Consider the following 20,278-nt stretch of genomic DNA (forward strand, 5'->3'; position numbering starts at 1 on the left):
ACCCTAACCTTATTTCTAACCCTAAATATAACCCTGACCCTAACTCTAACTAACTCTAACTCTAACCCTAAGTATTTTTCTAACCCTAACCCTAACCCTAACTGTATTTGTAACCCTAATTCTAACCATCGCCCTAATTCTTACCCTTACCCTAACCCTAACTCTAAATCTAATCCTAACTATATTTGTAACCCTAATTCTAACCCTAACCCTAGTCCTAGCTCTAACTCTAATTCTAAACCTAACCCTAACCCTAAGTCTAGCCCTCACCCTGACTCTAGCTCTAATTGTAACCTTAACCCTAACAATAACCCTAAATCTAATCCTAACTCTAATTCAAACCCTATCCCTCACCCTAATTTTAATCCTAACTCCAACTCTAACCCTAACCCTGACCTTTACACTATCCCTAACCCTAATTCTAACCTTAACCCTAACCTTAACTCTAACCCTAACCCTAACCCTAACACTAACACTAACCCTAACCCTAACCCTAACCCTAACCTTAACCACAAACATAACTCTACCCCAACTCTAACCATAACCCTAACCCTAACTTTAATCCTATCTCAAACCTTAACCCTAACTGTAACTCTTACCTTAACCCTGACTCAAACCCTAACCCTAACCTTAACCCTATCCCCACTATAACCCTAACCATAACCATAACAATAATTCTAAGCCTAACCTTAACCATGAGCATTACTCTAACCCTAACCTTGATCATAAACATAACTCTACCCCTCACTCTAACCCTAATTCTAACTCTACCATAATTGGACTTTAACCCTAACCCTAACCCTAACTATAACTCTAACCCTAACCTTAACCATGAGTATAACTCTAACCCTAGATTTGACTCTACCATAATTGGACTCTTAACCCTAACCCTAACCTTAATTTTAATCTTGACTCGAACCCAAACCCTAACTCTCACCTTAACCTTGACTCAAATCCTAACCCTAACCCTAGCCTTATTATAACCCTAACCCTAACCCTAATCATAACCATAACCATAACTCTAACCCTAACCTTAACCATGACCATAACTCTAACCTTAACCTTACCCATGACCATAACTCTAACCCTAACCTTAACCATAACTCTAACAATAACCATAACCATAACTCTATCCCTAACCTTAACCATAGCTCAAACCCTAACCCTAAATCCAGCCCTAACCCTAATGCTAACCCTAACCCTAATTATATCTCTAAGGTTAACATTAACTGTAACAATAACTTTGTCCCTAACCATATATCTACGTATGACTAACATTTTACATTACAATATCCCAAAAATAAAATAAAAATTAATCTAAATTAAACTCCTTATATTAAATTTTTAAAAATGTTTGACTCAAACCCTAACCCTATCCCCAATATAACCCTAACCATAACCATAACGATAACTCTAACCCTAACCTTAACCATAAACATAACTCTACCCCTAACTCTAACCCTAATTCTAACTCTACATAATTGGACTCTAACCCTAACCCTAACTCTAACCCTAACTATAAGCAAAACTCTAACCCTAACCTTAACCATGAGCATAACTCTAACCCTAAATCTTACTCTACCATAATTAGACTCTAACCCTAACCCTAACCTTAATTTTAATCTTGACTTAAACCCTAACCCTAACTCTAATCTTAACCTTGACTCAAACCTTAACCCTAACCCTAGCCTTACTATAACCCTAACCCTAACCCTAATCCTAACCATAACCATAACTCTAACCCTAACCTTAACAAATGACCATAACTCCAACCCTAACCTTAACCATAAACATAACTCTAATCCGAACCTTAACCATAACTCTAACAATAACCATAACCATAACTCTATCCCTAACCCTAACCATAGCTCAAACCCTAACCCTAACTCCAACCCTAACCCTAATTCTATCCCTAAGGTTAACATTAACTATAATGGTAACTTTGTCCCTAACCATATATCTACGTATGACTATAACATTTTACATTACAATATCCCAAAAATAAAATATATTTTTTAATCTAAATTAAACTCCTTATATTAAATTTTTTTTAAATATAAGCTAGTAACTACTTGTTGCAATCCTTTGAAAGTTTTAAAATATAGAAATACAACATACACCCATATGTCAAGAAAATCATTTAATAACCCTACTAAGAAAACTACCACATCCTCACACCATTCCACCATTGGCAAAGCACAATTATTTGATATATCATACTCAATATTATTCAATAAATTATTTTATACACAAAATGTGATATAAGTGACATTTCCAAATATGACAGTAATCTTTAAATGGTTATCTCATTTACATAGTGCAAACTAAAGACAATACTAACTGTACTACATAAACTAATTACTACTTATTGCAATCCTTTGAAATTTTTTAAAATATAGAAACACAACATACATCCATATGTCAAGAAAATCAATTAATAACCCTACTAAGAAAACTACCACATCCTCACATCATTCCACCATTTGCAAAGCCCACTTATTTGATATATCATACTCAATGTTATTGAATAAATTATTATATATAGAGAATGTGATATAAGTGACATTTCCAAAGATGACGTTAATCTTTAAATGGTTATCGCATTTACATAGTGCAAACTACAGACAATACTATAAGTGCAATACTAATTTTTAGCCATAGTGCAAACTAAAGACAATACTATAAGCACAATACTAATTTTTAACCATAGTGCAAACTAAAGACAATACTATAAGGGAAAGAAAATAAATAAGTATAGAAAAGCATCACCACCTGAAGGGAGGTGCTTGTGGAAATATCTCCCTGCAGACAATTAGGACAATAGTCAAAATATCAAGTACTTGATAGATACAAAACAAATCCACATAAATAACTCGATTATGCACATAATTGAAATATAAGATTAAAGAAGAAAGTGGCCAAATATAAAGTTGAATCCAAGCACTAAAAGCATTAAAAAATCTTGAAGAGAAAAATAAACAAGTAGGAGATAAGTTGAAGTCCTAAACAGAAGAGTGTGCCAAATTGGAATTAGAAGTTGGAAAATTGAAAAAGGAATTGGAGGATAGCACTATCAAATTGAAGGATAACATTGAGTTTGGGAAAAGTCTAGAAATTTTAACTACTATTATAGACAACCAAAAGCCCTTTTCTAGCAAATCCAAAGATGGTTTTGAAAGAAATTCAAACAATAATAAGTGTTTCAAAGGATTCATCAAAGAAGGTGATGACATAGATGAAAATGAAATATCAAAAGAAGTAAACAAACTTAATGATGTGCACAAACTTATTATAAGTTCCATGGCTATTGTCATTCATGCAATCATTTTGGGCACAAAACAACAAAACATATGATTGATTGGAAGAGGTCATATCATAGACAATATTTCTCCTAAACCTTCAATGGATATTGTTACTCTTGCAACAAGTTTGATCTTAAAGCACTAAATTGTAGCAGCAAAAAAAACCACTTCAAACTTCAAGAATCAAAATTATTTTACTCCATTGGTTGATCTTGATATTCTATGTTCAAATTGTAATAACTTTGGACATGCGGCCTATCAATGTAGAGCAACTTTTCCTACAAATCCAACAAAGAAAGAAAATCATGTTAACAAGAAGGTTTGTAAAAGGAAAGAAAAAAACTCTTTGTTCAAATAGCCTTACATGCACAAAATAAGAAAAATAGATGGTATGTTGACAGTGGGTGTTCAAGACATATGACAAGGGACAAAAGAAAATTCATTTCATTTGAACCAATCAGCAATAGATCCAGAAAATTTGGTGATAACACAAAACGAAAAAACAAAAGGAAAAGGAACACTTAGTCTAGACCATGTAAAATCCAAAACAAAGGATGTCCTATATGTAAAGAGTTTAAAACAAGACTTGCTAAGTGTAAGTCAACTTTGTGATCAAGGTCATTATGTAATATTTCATTTTAAAGGTTGTGAATTAAGAAGGACAAAAAATTGATAGCTAATGTAAAAAGAACAGCAAATAATTTATACATTCTACAAGAGATGAAAAAAGAGACTTGTTTCTTGGCACAACAAGATGAAAATTGGTTTTGGCACAAAACATTGGGGCATTTAGACTTTGACAACTTTGTTATAATTAGTTGTAAAAGAGCTATACGAGACATATCAAAATTATAAAAACCTTCAAACACCATTTGCAAACAATGTCAACTAGGAAAGCAAACAAGAAGCACATTCTAGACGAGGAAGTACTCTACATCAAAGCCACTTAAATTTGGTGCATTTAGATTTATCTGGACCAACCAGGACAAAAAGTTTTCAAGGAGAAAGATATTTCATGTTATTTATTGATGCTTACTCTAGAATAACTTGGGTAGCCTTCCTAAACGAAAAATCAGAAGCACTTGACAAGTTCAAAGCCTTCAAAGAACTAGTTGAAAATGAAATGGATACAAAAATTTAATGTTTTAGAAGGGATAGAGGAGAGTTTACATCACATGAATTTGATATGTATTGTGAAAAGAATGGAATAAAAAGACAACTTTCAGCACCTAGAACTCCTCAACAAAAAAGTATTTGAAAGAAAGAACATAATGGTTCAAGAAATGTCAAGGGAAATGCTTAATGAATCTAATATGGTTGATACCTTTTGGAAAGAAGCACTACATACAGTAGTCTACATTTTGAATTGTGAAAAAATAAGAGTAAATCATGACAAGACACCTTTAAAATTATGGAAAGGAAGACCAACATCAGTCAAATATTTCATAATCTTTGGAAGTACATGCTAGATAAGAAGGGATGAAGATGACTTGGGTAAATTTGAAGCTAGAGCAGTTGAAGGAATCTTTCTTGGATATTCAACTTAAAGTAAAGCATATAGATGTTACACTAAAAGACTTCACAAAATTGTTGACTGCCTAGAACTCTGTAACAAACTGAGTCGCTGCCCAAAACTCAACTACAAGCATGGTACAAACCTTAATCAACTTGTACGACACCCTTAATGGAGTATTTCAGACTTATATGGAACTGTTGTAGCGATCCCTACCACAGACAACTCCTATGGCACTATGACCCTACAGCAGGTATGTATATAGCAAAGGAAGCCTTTAAATGTTTAAAGTCCTACTCCAACCTTGGATGGCTCTTACAAAACTCTCAACATTGCCCAGATTGGTATGGCCACCTCATAGACAATTTGTAATAGTTGTTAGCACTCAATAAACTCCCAACAGATAGACAATTATATATTACCCTGTGAGAGCAATGTTATGCATTTTTCAAGAGCCAACAAATAGACAATTATCTTTTGGGTCAGAGAAGAGATTGGTGTAGTTGAGCCACAATGAGCTTACAAAGAACTGTATCTGGCAAGTGAAGTTGTCATTGGGTAGTTGTTGATGCACACTTGTATTATTCGATGAGGATGATACTGAAGTTGTTTGGATAGTGGGTTCTTCTATCTTCCTTTCAACTCCTATCAAGGTTGGAATCTCCTAATAGAGATTCAAAGTCTCCTAATAGGGACTCATATGTACTTATTGTATTTCACTGACTCCTAACAGGGTTCATCCTTTCACAAGGAACATTTATATTAGTACATCCTCTTGTGGGCATCATTTCCTCTGATCAAGGGTTTCCTTAGTTAACAAATCTGGTGTTATTGTTTATCATTATCTTTCTATGGTCATAGCATCTATTGTTTACATGTCTCAAAATTAATAAAGATATTGAGAGTTGTTTCAATCAGATAATTGATTCACCCCCCACCTCTCTTAGTTATTTTGATGGACTTTACTTTCCAACACTTCTCTCTCTATCTTTGTTTGCCTTGTGACCTCTTTTGTATTACCTTTCTCTTCTACCTATTCTTTACTCTCTGCAGCTACCCATATGTTGTCCACTTGTCTCTTCTTTGTTCCACGTATCTCTCTTCTATTCTATCAATGCCAACTCCCTTTTCACAATGACCAAGTGTAATATACATTTCCTATATTGTGAGTGCCAAAAGCTATTTTGAAAATATTGCTCAAATGGTGGATTCAAAATTTGACTCACATATACCAATTGTTCACTAAATAATCATGACACCTATAAGCACGGTCTAGATTGGTAGGCCTATTAGTCTCCCTCTTAGTCTACATCTAGACTATGTACGTGTGTCCTTAAGTCACCTCATCTTGGATGATTGTCACATCACATTCTCTTATTGCCATTTTCATTCTATCACATTTTTGGTGACCCTTCATGCTTGTTCCTCAACATACTATGCGTTGTGTATGTTCTCTTGTCATGACTTACGATTAAGTCACTATATACAATGTAACCGGTGCACCCTTCTACCGGTGGTTGCAATCACTTGCAACATCTTTAGCTTTCTCCAACCGGTTACCAATCAATGACAATATTAAAAAGGCTTTGTGATGCAATGTGTTAGGCATCACAATTTGGCAATCATCATACCCAATGCACTTGCCAAGTCCTGCTAAGTCCAACAGTTTGTACTTTATTTACTTCTTCAATGATGTGATACTAGCTGTGAGGTGTAAACCACAAGTCTTATGTCATTTTTCCTTTTGCCCCCCTTTTAGATTTAGCTTTATTCATATACTGCCTCATATCCTTTGAGTACATTGATAGGGTGTAATCTATTTGTCATCCCACAATTAAGGTAGCCTCCCCAAAGAGGCTCATGTCATCAGCAAATTGCTAATGAGTAATGGTGCTGACATTTTTGGTGATTTGATTTGCCTTTGCACTTTGGTTCTTTGGGCTTTTCGAATGGCTATTTATATTTTTAACTGTTATTATGAAAAAAATTGTGAAATGGGGTCTCCTTATCAGTGATGTCTGGTTTTCTCAAAGTAATCAACAAGATTTCTTTAATTTGCCTCTACACTTTGGTTCTTTGTGCCACTTGAATGGCTACCTATGTTTTCAACTATTATTATAAAGGAAAAATGTGATATGGAGCCTCCTTGTCCCTAATGCCTAGTTGTCTAAAGTAATCAAAAAATAGCAATTCACAAGCCTCCAATAATCTAAGATTGAAATGCAACCAAACACCCACTTGATCTAATATTTGTTTAGACTTAAAAAATCCATTACTCTCATCTAAACATCCAATCCACCAGTCATAAGCTTTATTAACATCCAACTTCTAAATATTTACTTTCTTCTCTTGTGTATATGGAATGAAGAGTTTTATATATTACAACTATTTAACCTACAATTGCTAAAAAATCCACTTTGTTTTTCAAGGATTATATACAGTAGCTCTAATTTCAGCCTACAAACAATGATTGCATCTGATATAATAGAAAACTTGAATGTACCAGTTGGTAATGTGGGATAATGTTTGTTGGATTTTTGTAGTTTTATTATTTGATTATTTTGTAACTTCAAAGCCAAATCTTGAGTTAAACGACGCTAAACTTATGTAATTGTCATAACTTTATCTTCTAAAGTTGAACAATTATTTTATTTGTACTTCTGCACATTTTGTATCGAGTTCATTCTTTGGGAGGACCCCAATGCTTTAAAGAGACCAACTCTAGTAAGGCTTATTTAGTGAATTTATTGGAAAGTGTCAACAAAGGAGATTAAGTGGTCCATGGAGATTTTTCAAGTAATTATAATTTTTCTTTTTAGTCTTCTCTGATTGGCTACTCACATCTTTTGCCAGCCTTTTTTTTTTTGGTTTTGAAATTCAAAGGAAAATAACTATCCAAACAAAATCAAAAGAGGTAAAACCCTCAACTGTTTATTGCTATCGTGTAGATGGCAAGCATTATTACCACATCTACATTTTGACACGACATTCTGTAAACAAGTAGACAATGTATTTTGTGCTACAACAGTTTGCATGCATGTGTAAAGGGAGCAACCAGTAAACGATCTTTCTTTTGGGCCAAGCAACAATTATTCTTGATGTGTTGGTTCATGGATCCAAAGTGATAGATGTAGCAGCACTTTCCTTAGCACCTCGGGTTATCATGGGTGTTATGATTACATGCCAGCAGATCCCAAGGTAGGGATTTTGTCACAAGCTTTAATTCTAAACTGATTAACAGTTATTCTAACCCTAGTGTAGGCTCAAAAACATCTTATATTACCCACTTCAATAGTCCACCTACTCTTTCCAAATATTGGTGAGCATATTGTCTCATTAATGGTGACCCTGGCCCTACTATAGGCTCAAGGAGCTTCACTATTATCCACTTCAATATAGTACGTCTAGTCTTTCTAGGACAGTTACACAAGAGCCATAGGCCCTATAAGCTAGCTATTTCGTCAACTACTGCATTAAGACATTCTTCATGTCCTCGCACACAAATAGCATATTGCAATAAAATCATTTGCATACAAACAAGAACAATCTTTATAAAATGGGGTGACCTCCTCACTTTTCCACTATTTCAGCCACTCTCTTGAGATTTTTCAAAATAGTAGAATTGGCTTGGTCTCAACCTAGATTCAGCTTATTGATATTGCTTAACAAAAAATAAAGTTTGAATGAATGCAGGAGAAGGTTTGATGTCTTCAAAGGTATGCAAGTTAGGCTACCTTGGTGCAGTGATTAAGCCTACACTGCCAAACTTAACACTGCATTTTGTGTAATCTGTTTTGTGTTACCTCATTTTTCAACCATTTTTTCTTTTGTTCTTTAGAGGTGGGGATTTGCTTTTTTGGTTCAAATTGCATAATAGTTTAGCTCAAAGGAGCTTGTTTGTTTTCAGTTTCTTCTCCTTACTTCGATTATGATGGCACCAAACACAGATAGCATGAACGAATCTAGATCTATTCCACTTTTTGTTTTATGCTCTTCAAGTATAGCACCAGGGGAAGGTCATATGAAGATACTAATATAGAATACTGACTTATAGCATCTCTTGTCATTTACTAAAAATGCAAAAAACTAATATAGCATGATCAAGAAGAGAGGTTTTTTAGTAGTAGGAACAATTCCCAAATTAATATTTAGTGTCAGCACGTATTCCACTGTATATTTCTGTGAAGTTACAAATTTGTTACACATTCAGAAACATATCTACACATTTTTGTATTCGAATCTACATCTTAGAATGAAAATCAATTCAAATTCACTTTCCAAATACTATACAACACCTATACATAAATTATATAGAATTTTCTACCAACAGTGCATGCCAACAAACTCTACCAGTAGAAATAGTGAGTATTCAGTCATGTGCTTTTCCTATGTACCAAAGTAACGAGAATCAAAATCAGATCGAAATCGACAAGGCTGAATCGAATCGTGAATCGGCCATGAATCGCCCATGAATCAGCGATGAATCGGCAAATTTGAAAAATTCCTTTAATTTAGAGATTTTAACAATTTGAAACTTATTTCATGCACCTTTTATTTAATATAACTTAAACACACTATAACATCATGAAATAGAAGTTAAAACTTAACATACATAAACATGGAACATAAAATCCATCACATACGTAACTATGTTATGTAAAATGTAAATTGTAGGCTAGCTAAAGAAAATAGAAATCAAATTATCATAATAATTCAAATCATAGAATGTATGTAAGATGAAGATCCATAAGACACCAAATCATAAATGTATGTAAGAATCTAAGATGAAGATCCATGAAAGTTTGAAACATATGTCTATCAATGATTCAGTATCAATATCTATAAACAAAATTTAAAAAAGGCTCCAGCTCAAGCCTCATCATCATCCTCAAGCTCGATCGCAGCCTCAGCCTAAGCCTCTGAGTATCCAGGCTACCTACTAGAAAGGTGTCTAAGGTAGGTCCTAGAGGACTACCGAGCCATATCCCCTACATGTAAGATGGGCTAACGAACAACATCGCTAGCGCCTGTGTCTGTGTGAGCACGTGTGCGTCTACTAGTGCCTAAACATGCTCTAGTTGCCTCCTCTACCATGGCCATAGCCTTAGCCTCTATATCCACCTGGTCAACCCGCACATGATCTTCTTCAATGAAGACTAGATCCACAACCTCTGTGAGCCACTCTGATTCTGGATCAATCGCCTCCAGAATAATCGGAGAGGAGTCAGCACCCAAAATCTATCTGATCCTAAGACGAAGGTTGTAATGAGCAAAGACAAGATCATTCAACCTTTGCACAGTCAACCTATTTCTCCTCTTCGAGTGGATGTGCTCGAACATGGATCGACTGTGCTCACATCCGGAAGCGCTGCTTTGCTGACTCAGAATATGGATGGCAATTTTTTGAAGTTTTTAGGTTGTGGCCCCAAACATTTGCCACCATCTATCTGAAATAAGGGAAAACAAAAACAATTAGTCTCATTTACAACTCTAAACTTACATAATCAACGATTATAATTTAAAATGCACAACTTATAAGTCAGAAACTTTAAGTTTAGATTCATGAACATTGAATATATTATTTAATTTTTACCTGGTTGTATTGTTGCCTAAGCATCTATGGCCATCCTACCAGAGAAAAGTGGCCCTTCTTTATTATTGAACTTGTCGAGCTCAATGATTGTAGCTGTGCTATCCTCATCACTACTCAACCTCTAGATCACTGTATATAAGCCGGTGAAAACCTCCTCATCCGCCCTGAAGTTAGGACGGAAACAAAATGCCAGATTCAAAAAGTGGGTCACTGGAATTGACTCTACCATCTCCTATCAATGATATCCTAAATAGGGGCATACTTCTCCTGCACTCCTGCATACTGGGCTCTAATGGCCTCCTTGGCCGAATCTATGCCCTCATATATGTAGCCCATAGAGGGCTTCTCCCCATCAGCAGTTCGTAGGAGAGATACAAGGGGCTCAGTGACCTACATATAAAGTAAAACGAAAATTTTAGTCAAAACTTGAATATAAAATAATATAACTTAAAGTAAAACTAAATCATTAAACAATTAAATATTAAATATTAAATATTAAATACTAAATAGTAAACTGTAAAATACTAAATGTTAAATTGCAATAATTTTACCTTAAGGATTTCTCTAGCAAGTTTCCAAAAACCATCATCATCAAATATGCAATCCACCACATCTACCCTTGCAGTGGTCGCAGCATAGGAAGATGAAATCCACTCTCGCCCAACAAACATGCTCCTCAAATCATCCCTTGATGTCAACAAGAACTGCAATGTGATGAAATTTGTGACAAACCTCACGATGCTTGGACGAGCTAACTCCTTGCCTCCTGTGTACTTCCTCATTGTGTTGAGGACAAATGAATGATTACAAATAAACTTGCATATATTTTTTGCCCTTTCGACACATGACTTGACCCACTCAAACTTGTCAATTTCCTCCAACATGAGGTCAATGCAGTGTGCCACACAAGGGGACCAAAACATGGTGGGGTGCCTCTCCATCAAAAATTTCCCTACAACAATTTTAAGTGAATTAGAAATTCAAATTTCAAACATGTTAGAACTTAGGAAACTTAGAATTAGAAAAAGTTCAAAATTCAAATAAATTTATTTTCAAAACTTGAAAAGTTAAAAGTTTACCTGCAGCAACATAATTTGCTGCATTATCCGTCACCACCTGCACCACATGTTGTTCCCTCACCTCTACGATGACTTCCTCAATAACCTCACATAAGTATGTGGTGTTTTTTACATGAGTGGAAGCATCAATGGATTTGAAAAACATGGTATATCCTACAAAACAACAAATTATAATGGATCATCAACAAATTAGCAATCAACAAATCAAAATTTGAAATAGTTAATCACAATCCACAATTATGTATGCAGGAAAGTAGAATGATCAATCACCTCCACGGGATACAAGAAAATTGAGGAGTGTCTTATTCCTCCTATCTATCCAACCATCAGTCATGATGGTGCAACCTTTTTTGATCCACTCTTTTTGGTTATCCTCAAGCTCAATCCTCAGATCCTCTACCATATCATCTAAGAGGTATCCACTCAACTCAACATCAATTGGGACTTTAAACCTCAAACCACAAATAGCAACTGCATCTATCATGTTTTGCCAATAAGGAGCCCTGTCACAAATAGATAATGATTAGAAATTTAGATGTCAAAGACAAATCATTATGTAAGCTTGTAAAGTGAATCTATGATTAGTCAATGAATCATAAAACAAGTAGATATAATTAAAGTTTTACTTTTACTTTTAAGTTTAACCTTAAAGAAAACAAAGAAAAAAGAATTAATTACCTAGCTGCAACAAATGGAATGTTGCAAAAGTACCAAAATTTGCAAATCTCTTTTCTAGCAACATCATGAATCTTCTTGTTCAAACCCATGCCCTCAAGCATGGGTTGGGAGCCAAGAGTAGTGTAGGGCACAAAGTAACTATCCATTTTGTTTTTCTGCACTCTAGGCTGCAATAGGTTGGAGCTGGACTTGGTCTCAGTGTAAGACCGACTAGCACTACCACTTGCATGAGCACTAGCACTAGGACAAAAATAAGGCCTAGAAGAACCCTCTCCAACACAACCTACAAATGTGGAAGCTAATGCAAATGTAGATGCGACTACGGGAGCATGGGAGCCAATACCCCTTAACCCTTCAAGTTACATTTTCTTATTCAATTTGTCTTGTTCAATTTTTTCTAATGCCACTAAACAAGTGTGTTTTGCCTCAGCAATTTGTTTAGTGCAAATTGAAACATCATGTCCAAGTATAGCAACAATGTGGTATTTCAATCTATAAATAGCTCCAGAATTTATTTTTTCTTTACAAAATATACATTTTATTTGAAATTTGGTGCCTCTAGGAAGCTCTTCATTATATTTCCAACATTCATCTTTTTTACCAATTGCGGAAAATGAAAGCAAAGGGCTGCTGCAATTAAAAAATTCATGTAAAATATCAAAGTTTGAAACTAATAAACAAAAGCTACAAAACAACAAACCCTAGTTTGTAATTTAGTAAAACAATTAGAAGGCCCTTTAGGTTTAAAACAAAGAGGAAAGGCTAAAAAGAAAAGAATAAAAATATGTATTTTTTTAAAAACTCAATGCAACTTTATGGGCTGCCGTGGTCAATTCACGAGGCAGATTCAGGCAATTTTTGGCATGAACTGCCTGAATCGGTGAATCAGGCAATTTATGCCAAAAAATCGCTGATTATGATTCACGATTCAAAAAAACTCGGCTTGGTCGAATCAACTCACAAAATCGGCGATTCCAATGATTTTTGGGAAATTTTCGAAACTATGCTATTTATAGATGCTGCCAGAATTTCGTTAATAAGAAATGTCACATTGGCTTTGTTGAACTTTTACAAAGGAAAACCACAAGCTCAATTCAGTCAAGTATGCTAATATTCCCTCCTCCAATGCCTCAGGAACTTTTCCTACTCCAATGTATCAAGTGAGTTAAGGTATGCTAATAAGAAATAACTAACATCATATTTAATCATGAACTTTAGAGAATTTAAATCTTCTAAATGCTATTGTCAATTAAATCTACACACGTTTAAAAAAATCGTCCTCAATTTGGCGCATGGCAATCCATAAGGGTGTCTTTTGAAATGTACAATTTCTCAATTAATATTAAAAATAAGCTGCAAAAGAGAGTTCCTTTGAGCAAGTTATGTCAATAACCTTAAAAATTGTTTTAAAAAAACTCTAGAAGTACCTCACAAAAATATTTCAATACTCCACTAGACTCATTGTCAAATACAAACTTTATAGAGAGTATAGTGATAATACATATTTCTGAATAGTTTAAGCAATTGATCAAGTTGCTCATCTTTAATTTTTCAGCCATGATCAATAATTCCACGGTCAATATGATCTTGTATATCTTGATGAAGTAGAGGCTTCCAACTGCCTTGAAAAACCTATGACTCTTATGCTTTAAAAATATCTCTCATTGATTTTTCATGGTAACCTGGGTTACTTGCCAATGGCGAAAGCTAAAAATCGTTTATTGCTCTAGTATTCGTTTTCTAAAGAAAATGAATGCCTTTCATTTAGCATTCCAAAAGAATGGATGTTTTTGAATTTTGTTTATTTCCATCCTGAAATAAAAAAAATTAACATAATAAATTACTTAATAGATATCTATTCAAATAAGATTCTATAATAAATTTATTAAAAATTGCCTTACCTTCGAATAACAAACAAAAAGTTTATTTAGGAGGTTACATGCTTCCACAAGATGACGTATGGCCAAAATATCATACTCGCGCTTTTTTATGTTTTCTTCCCAATTAAGACCTAATTTTGCCAAAAGCATGCTCTTCCCCAGTCAAACAATAAAAAATCAATAATCTTAAACTGAAAACATTCATTTTAGTAGTTTATTGATTTTCCTTGTTTAATAGCTTCAATAATATAAACCTATAAGAGATATAATTTATATATATTCATTATATTTGAGACATAAGTTTATTGATATATATATATATATATATATATATATATATATATATATATATATATATATATATGATTAATATTAATTATTTGATTATTGAATAGACATGTCCCATGAAGGGACATGTCTATTCATGACCTTTGCTTAATATAAATATGAGAGGATGTTGTATTTGAAAAGTACATAACAAATAAATGGCAGTGCCATTACATTTGCAGCAATCCTCCAAAACCAACATGGTATCAAACCATGACGAAAACCTGGATGTATAATAGTAATTGATATGTGACAACCTACAATAGTCTTCCAATTTCTGATGTATTATATCTCAATGCTCCTCCTCTATTGTGGCGTAAGAACCCTTGACTTTTATCAGGTAAAGGATTAAGTTTGGTGAATCTGCAAATTTGTTGCTGCATAGGTAGTCTGGATATCGGGAGAGACGTGTTACCGAGCAACGACCTTGTCAGTAATGTAAGAGTTTGGACTTTCATCAAATGTTTTTTTTCTCTTAGGGAAAGCAAGCCAAACACCACAACCTGCTCAGTTGACAAATTCTTCGAAGACAAGTTGATCTTTATAGTAGGCACAAAAGAACACGATCAACTTTCTTTGTTAAGCATTATTGCTAAGGCATTTTTCATCTTAAAAGACCATTAGAAAATTCTATATGCACAAATGAAACCACCAAGTTGATGCTTAAAGTCTGGTCAACATCTATTACTCTACTCCAAGCTTGGTAATTTTTCATTTAATACATAAAAAACAACTCCAACACTCTATTGACATGTTACTCCAATATAAGACCAGATATGGGCGATAGAACCAAATTTAGTCTTATTCCAGGTTGTTACAGCCACTCTATTGTTTTGTGCGATTTCATTGCAAAAAATGGACATTTCGTCAAAAAGCATAGGTGTTATAATTGTCTTGGACACAACTAACATTTGGCAAAGTAGCCAAGAATGCTATTGAAATGGCAGCTGCAGATGTAAATAGAAATGCTAGTGTTCTAAATGGAATGCTCCTCAACATTGACATCTGAGAGTCCACAAACTATGCACTCATAAGCGCTTCTCACAGGTTTCTTCTCCACTCAACATGTAGACATAGGAGATTGAATTTTCATCCCAAGTTTTGTCATACATGTACAACACTAGGCATTGGAGATAGTAGCCTTGTGAATTGTATGCAAGGGATTACCAAGTAGTGCACAAGAGGTTGAAATTAAATCTTTGAGAATCTTAAGAAAGTGTAGTGATCATTCATATTTGGTCACTCGGTGATAAGAATACTAATGTCTTGATGTTTGGCGCGAGGCTTGGTGATTTAATTTATCGATTTAGAAACTATGCAATAATTTAATATGTTTGGAGCAAAGTAATGAGAATCTAAATTGGATCGGAGTCAACAAGGCCAAATCAAATTGTGAATCGAAATTGAAATTGAATCGGCTACGAATCGGCAAATTTTAAAAACCCTTGAAATTTAATGAGTAACTTATTTCATAAACCCTTTATCGTTGATTCGATTCACCAATTCACAAAAAATTGTTTGGCTTGAATCGAATCACGTGAATCATTGCAATTCTCGTTACTATGGTTTAGACTGAAGAATTAGTGAAAATGTTTTCTATAAACATTTCATATCATGGTTGTGCATAAACATTAAATTATTATACGCATATACCTTGGCATAAGAAACATGGAGGCTCCTTATGTTGATAAATTTGAATAAACGATTCTAGAGTTGATATGAATGGATGTATGCTTTAATAACAAAGATGCGTTCCTATTTTTTCCCGCTCAATGGCCCCCGCTCCTCCTGTTCAAAATTTTGGATCTCCTGCGCATAGTTCTCCCGCTCCTTCAAGAAATGTTGCGGTCTTTGCTCCCGCCTATCGTTTGGGTGGAGGTGCTGATAATGGTGGATGTGATGCGGGTGTGGGCAGTGTTCTGTCTGCCTCACGTTTGGCTGCATCTGCGGGTGGGGGTAGGGCTTCGTCTGCCCCTCGTTCGGCCCCTGTGTCTCCTGTGCCTCGTCCAAGGTCTCCTGGTTCTCGTTGTAGGTCTTTTGCAGACGTGGCTGCCTATGAAGCTAGTTTACATGGTGCTTCCATTTCATCTAGTCCCTCTCACATTTTGCCTGTAAGTGTTTTAAAGCCTATTAGGGTTTCATTAGATCCTCAATCAGTTGAAGACATTTTCCATACGGTAGAAGACCTTTCTTCTCTTGCTGCCATTTTTTGCTTTCACAGCTATTGGCCCTCTCTTGCTGATCTACATGGTTGGATCTCCAAGAACTAGATGCCACTTATAGATAATAAAGTCCACATCTTCCCGTGTGCTAAAGGCTTTTTTATAGTTAAGTTTCAAAGTACCAATGACAAAAAGATTATTTTGTGTCGCAATAATTTTTCTTGACTGGGCAGATTTCCTCTCATGGCCAAACCATGGCACATGGATTTCGATCCTCTCTCGGAATCCTTTAATAAGTTCCCTATTTGGGTCCGACTCCCTAATCTTCTATTACATCTTTGGCAAGATTCGGTTTTTGAAACTATTGGGAATGCTATTGGGGATTTCTTATATGTGGATTTTGACACTTTGGATATTCTCCACTCGACCTGTGCTCGCTTTCTTGTAGACTTGGATGTTTCTAAGGGCCTTCCTGAGGCAATTTGCTTGGATTCCCCAAGGGGTTCTTGGACACAATTGTTGGATTTTGAGGGTATCCCTTTTCGATGCAGGATACCACTCGACAGGTCATGTTGTTGCTCTTTGTGTTGCTGGGAATTCCAAATCTAGGCGACCACCTTCTTGGTGGTCAAAGGCCTGCGCTGAGCACTACACGGTGAAACATTCCTTGGTTGCTCCTGAGGATTCTCAGGCTGAGGCGAGCTCCGAGCCGATGGCTGACGAGGATGCTCTGGTGGAACTTTCCTTGGATGTTGCTGAGGATTCTGTGGCTGAGGTTTGCATTCTTTCCGAGCCGGTGGTGGAGGTGGATGCTCTGGTCTCTACTCCTGGTTCAGATGCCCCTCCTAGGGGTCAAACGTCATCTGATTCTCTCACGGAGGTTGTTGTGGCTTTTGCTTCCCCTGGGTTCCTCGGGTCTCTATCTTCTGAGGCTTGGGTTGTTGAGGCTGCAAAGATTGAGGATAGTTGGATTGCGGTTAAACGGAAGAAGTCTAATTCTTTTGCCCCCCCTTTAGATAGGGTCCTTCGGTCGAGTAAGGGAAAATTCATATCAAAAGGAAAATCTTTTGTTTCCCTATGATGTCTGGTTTTTTGTGATGGTGAATTGGTTGCATTACTGGTTTGTTGGAAACTGGTTTGGGAGGTTTTTCAGGTTGTTGTTTCAGTCTGTTGACTTTCCAGGTTCCAATATTGTTTTGGTTGTTTTTTCTGGTCTCATTTGTTGGTCTCAGGTTCTTTTATAACCTGGTTGTGCTTAATGGTTTATCTTTCTCTTAGATGTAAAGGGTTTCGGGGCCCCTTCAAAACCTGCTTTTACCTTAATCTAAAACAAAGATGTGATCCTCATTTCTCTTGGGTGTTCATGTTAGTAGGAGAAACCATGGGGAGTGAAAGCTGCTAGGAAGAATTGTAAAACATGCCATGTTTTCAAATGAAATGAACAATGAGGAAGAACATGGATAGTTTGCAGTTAGAAGTAGTTAAGAAGTTCCACAACTCTCTAGTCCCAACTATATGGTCTTAGTTGACATAAATGAAAACATAAAGCATTCAATCTTCAAAGCAAACCCTGGGAGGAGGATATCAACTTTGAAAACATAAAGTATAGACGCTCAGAAAAGTTTGTGACTGGTTTACAATGTTTAATGCCCTTGCGTGGGTGATATGGCTAGCTCGATGGCTCATAGGAAAGATGTGTGGGTAGTCTGATTGAATTGTGTAGCTAATCAGTGTCTGGCCAATGTGGGTTGAAGTTGGATTCACTAGTGCGATGACCACCTGGGAAAAGCACTATAAGTTCCAAAGAGGGCACATTTTGTGGCAAAGTATCTATGTGTTCCTACAATAGTTAATGTCTAAGAGCATTCATGTGGTAGTCACAAGTCTCCAAATCCAAGTCACAACATGAGTGAGGAGCATGGGCCATTTGAACAAGTAATTGCAGATACCAGATTATGAAAGCGCACGTGGAAGTATAAAATATCCCAATTGGAGCACCAACAAATAGCGTTGACATCATAATTGCAAAGAAGGGATGCAAGAGTTATAACTACTCCATCATAAAATGCCACATCGCCTCTACACTTATTACAGTAAAGGAATAAAATAGGATAGACGTTTGGTCTTGATTGCTATCTGACAAAGACTTTATGAATCAACCAAAACTATTGAAGAATGTGTGTCGACAGCCAAATACAAAAAAAATTAAGGAGACTTCGAACATTATTTGACCTACCCAATTTTATATGCAAGAAAGTATAAATTCAATATATAATATTAAAGAGCGAGGCCAACATACTATTGGCAATACTCATATGTGATTGGGCATGAAGAGGATATGAGATCGGAATATAAGAAATCAGTTAAAAAGGAAGCAGGTCCTATGAGCATAAGAAGCATCACGTCCCACACATGTATTAAAGGTGAAATGAACGAGATACACTATAAGAGGATAAAGTTAATAACACTTTCAAATGAGTCCATTACACAAGGGAAACTCTACAACCTAAAAATGGGAGCAATCAAACTAGGTGATATCCATACGGTTTGAAACTGCCTAATAAGTCTATACAAAGAAAATATTAAGTGTGACTTTACAATGGGTTTTTACTTAGAGAGATTGTCTAAGGCTTCAAGATCAAACTTGGAGATTATTCAACTAGTTTAACCAGAAATTCTCATTTCCAAAACAGTTCATGTTCACAATGGTAATTTTGAGGCATAGAGATGCTCTTTCCTACCATGTCTCGACTTGGACATAATATTTGTTGAGTTTCTACACAAATTCATTTGAGGATCAATTTCTCAACATCGCAAAAGGTTTAGGTTTGAGCAAGGAGTTCAAATATTTAATCTGATAACCTAGAGGTTGGAACATTATATATGGCATTTGGATAATTATATCCTTATTATTCATCTTGATCAATCCTCTACATATATTTGGAGGCTCATTAATTTGGAAGACCATTAATTTTTTAAATGGGAATTTTACATTGTGGAGGGAGTAATAATCAATGTCTTATTCCCATTGTTTGACAAATGCTTATATCGAGACATTTTCTTATTTGTTGCATATGGACCCTCATTAGAGCAACTCGTATCAAGGATGTGCAGATAAGTATTCATTATCTTTGAGTTTTACATTTATCTTATTTGTATTCCTATACTTACTATAAAGAGCTATTTTCCTTTATCTTTTCCTTTCTGTCTCGGGATGTTCTTGTACGAAAAGATACTTGAACATGCTACAAAATATTGTGCAGAACTAAATCTTATGACTTCAGTCAATCTTAAATATTGTGCAAAACTAAATCTTATGACTTCAGTCGATCTTACGCTTCAGGCAAACTTTTGATGAGCTAGATTGAATTGATCCAGATGGAGTCTAACACCACATTGGAGACAACCTTCTATGAGGAGGTCAAAAGATTGATATTAGTTTTGGAGGGAGTCTAACATTCTATTAGAAGCAACCTTGGATAGAAAAAGTCAACAAATTGAGAGGGAGAAGTTCGAGTGAAATCCCTTGTAATACATTCTTCTCTATGAGAGATAAGTTTGAGGTGAAAACCTTATTCTCTGATATGATCCATGGTGGATGTCATGACAACACCACATGACAGTATCCATTGTGACTTCATGTGAACTTTTAATGTCATGTGTATGGGCCTGCCCCCTATGTACATCATGAGGAAGTGACGACTTCCAAATGATTATCACTTGTATTTGGAGAAGTTATTGAAA

The 20,278-nt window shown here is 35.4% G+C and overlaps 1 protein-coding gene across 8 annotated transcripts in view; it reads right to left on the reverse strand.

Annotated features, from left to right (window-relative positions):
* LOC149529402 (uncharacterized) overlaps window positions 1-20,278 on the reverse strand; it is a 69,803-nt gene that overhangs the window by 22,682 nt on the left and 26,843 nt on the right. For 6 of the 8 annotated variants that reach the window (XM_089809234.1, XM_089809235.1, XM_089809236.1 and 3 more), the window contains exons 4-8: window positions 11,758-11,990; window positions 11,488-11,640; window positions 10,960-11,360; window positions 10,409-10,798; window positions 2,773-2,802 (exon numbers count right to left, since the gene is read on the reverse strand). In XM_089809234.1, coding sequence (XP_089665360.1) covers window positions 10,655-10,798; window positions 10,960-11,360; window positions 11,488-11,640; window positions 11,758-11,990 — 931 coding nt within the window. In that variant the 3' untranslated portion in view covers window positions 2,773-2,802; window positions 10,409-10,654. Of the gene's footprint in view, window positions 1-2,772; window positions 2,803-9,495; window positions 10,263-10,408; window positions 10,799-10,959; window positions 11,361-11,487; window positions 11,641-11,757; window positions 11,991-20,278 lie in introns of those variants that run through there. The other 2 variants (XM_089809239.1, XM_089809238.1) reach the window with 2 other exon arrangements.

This window comes from Cupressus sempervirens, chromosome 11 (assembly GCF_028749045.1).
Source record: "Cupressus sempervirens isolate cs-2001-9-10 chromosome 11, ASM2874904v1, whole genome shotgun sequence".
In the NCBI taxonomy this organism is placed as follows: Eukaryota; Viridiplantae; Streptophyta; class Pinopsida; order Cupressales; family Cupressaceae; genus Cupressus; species Cupressus sempervirens.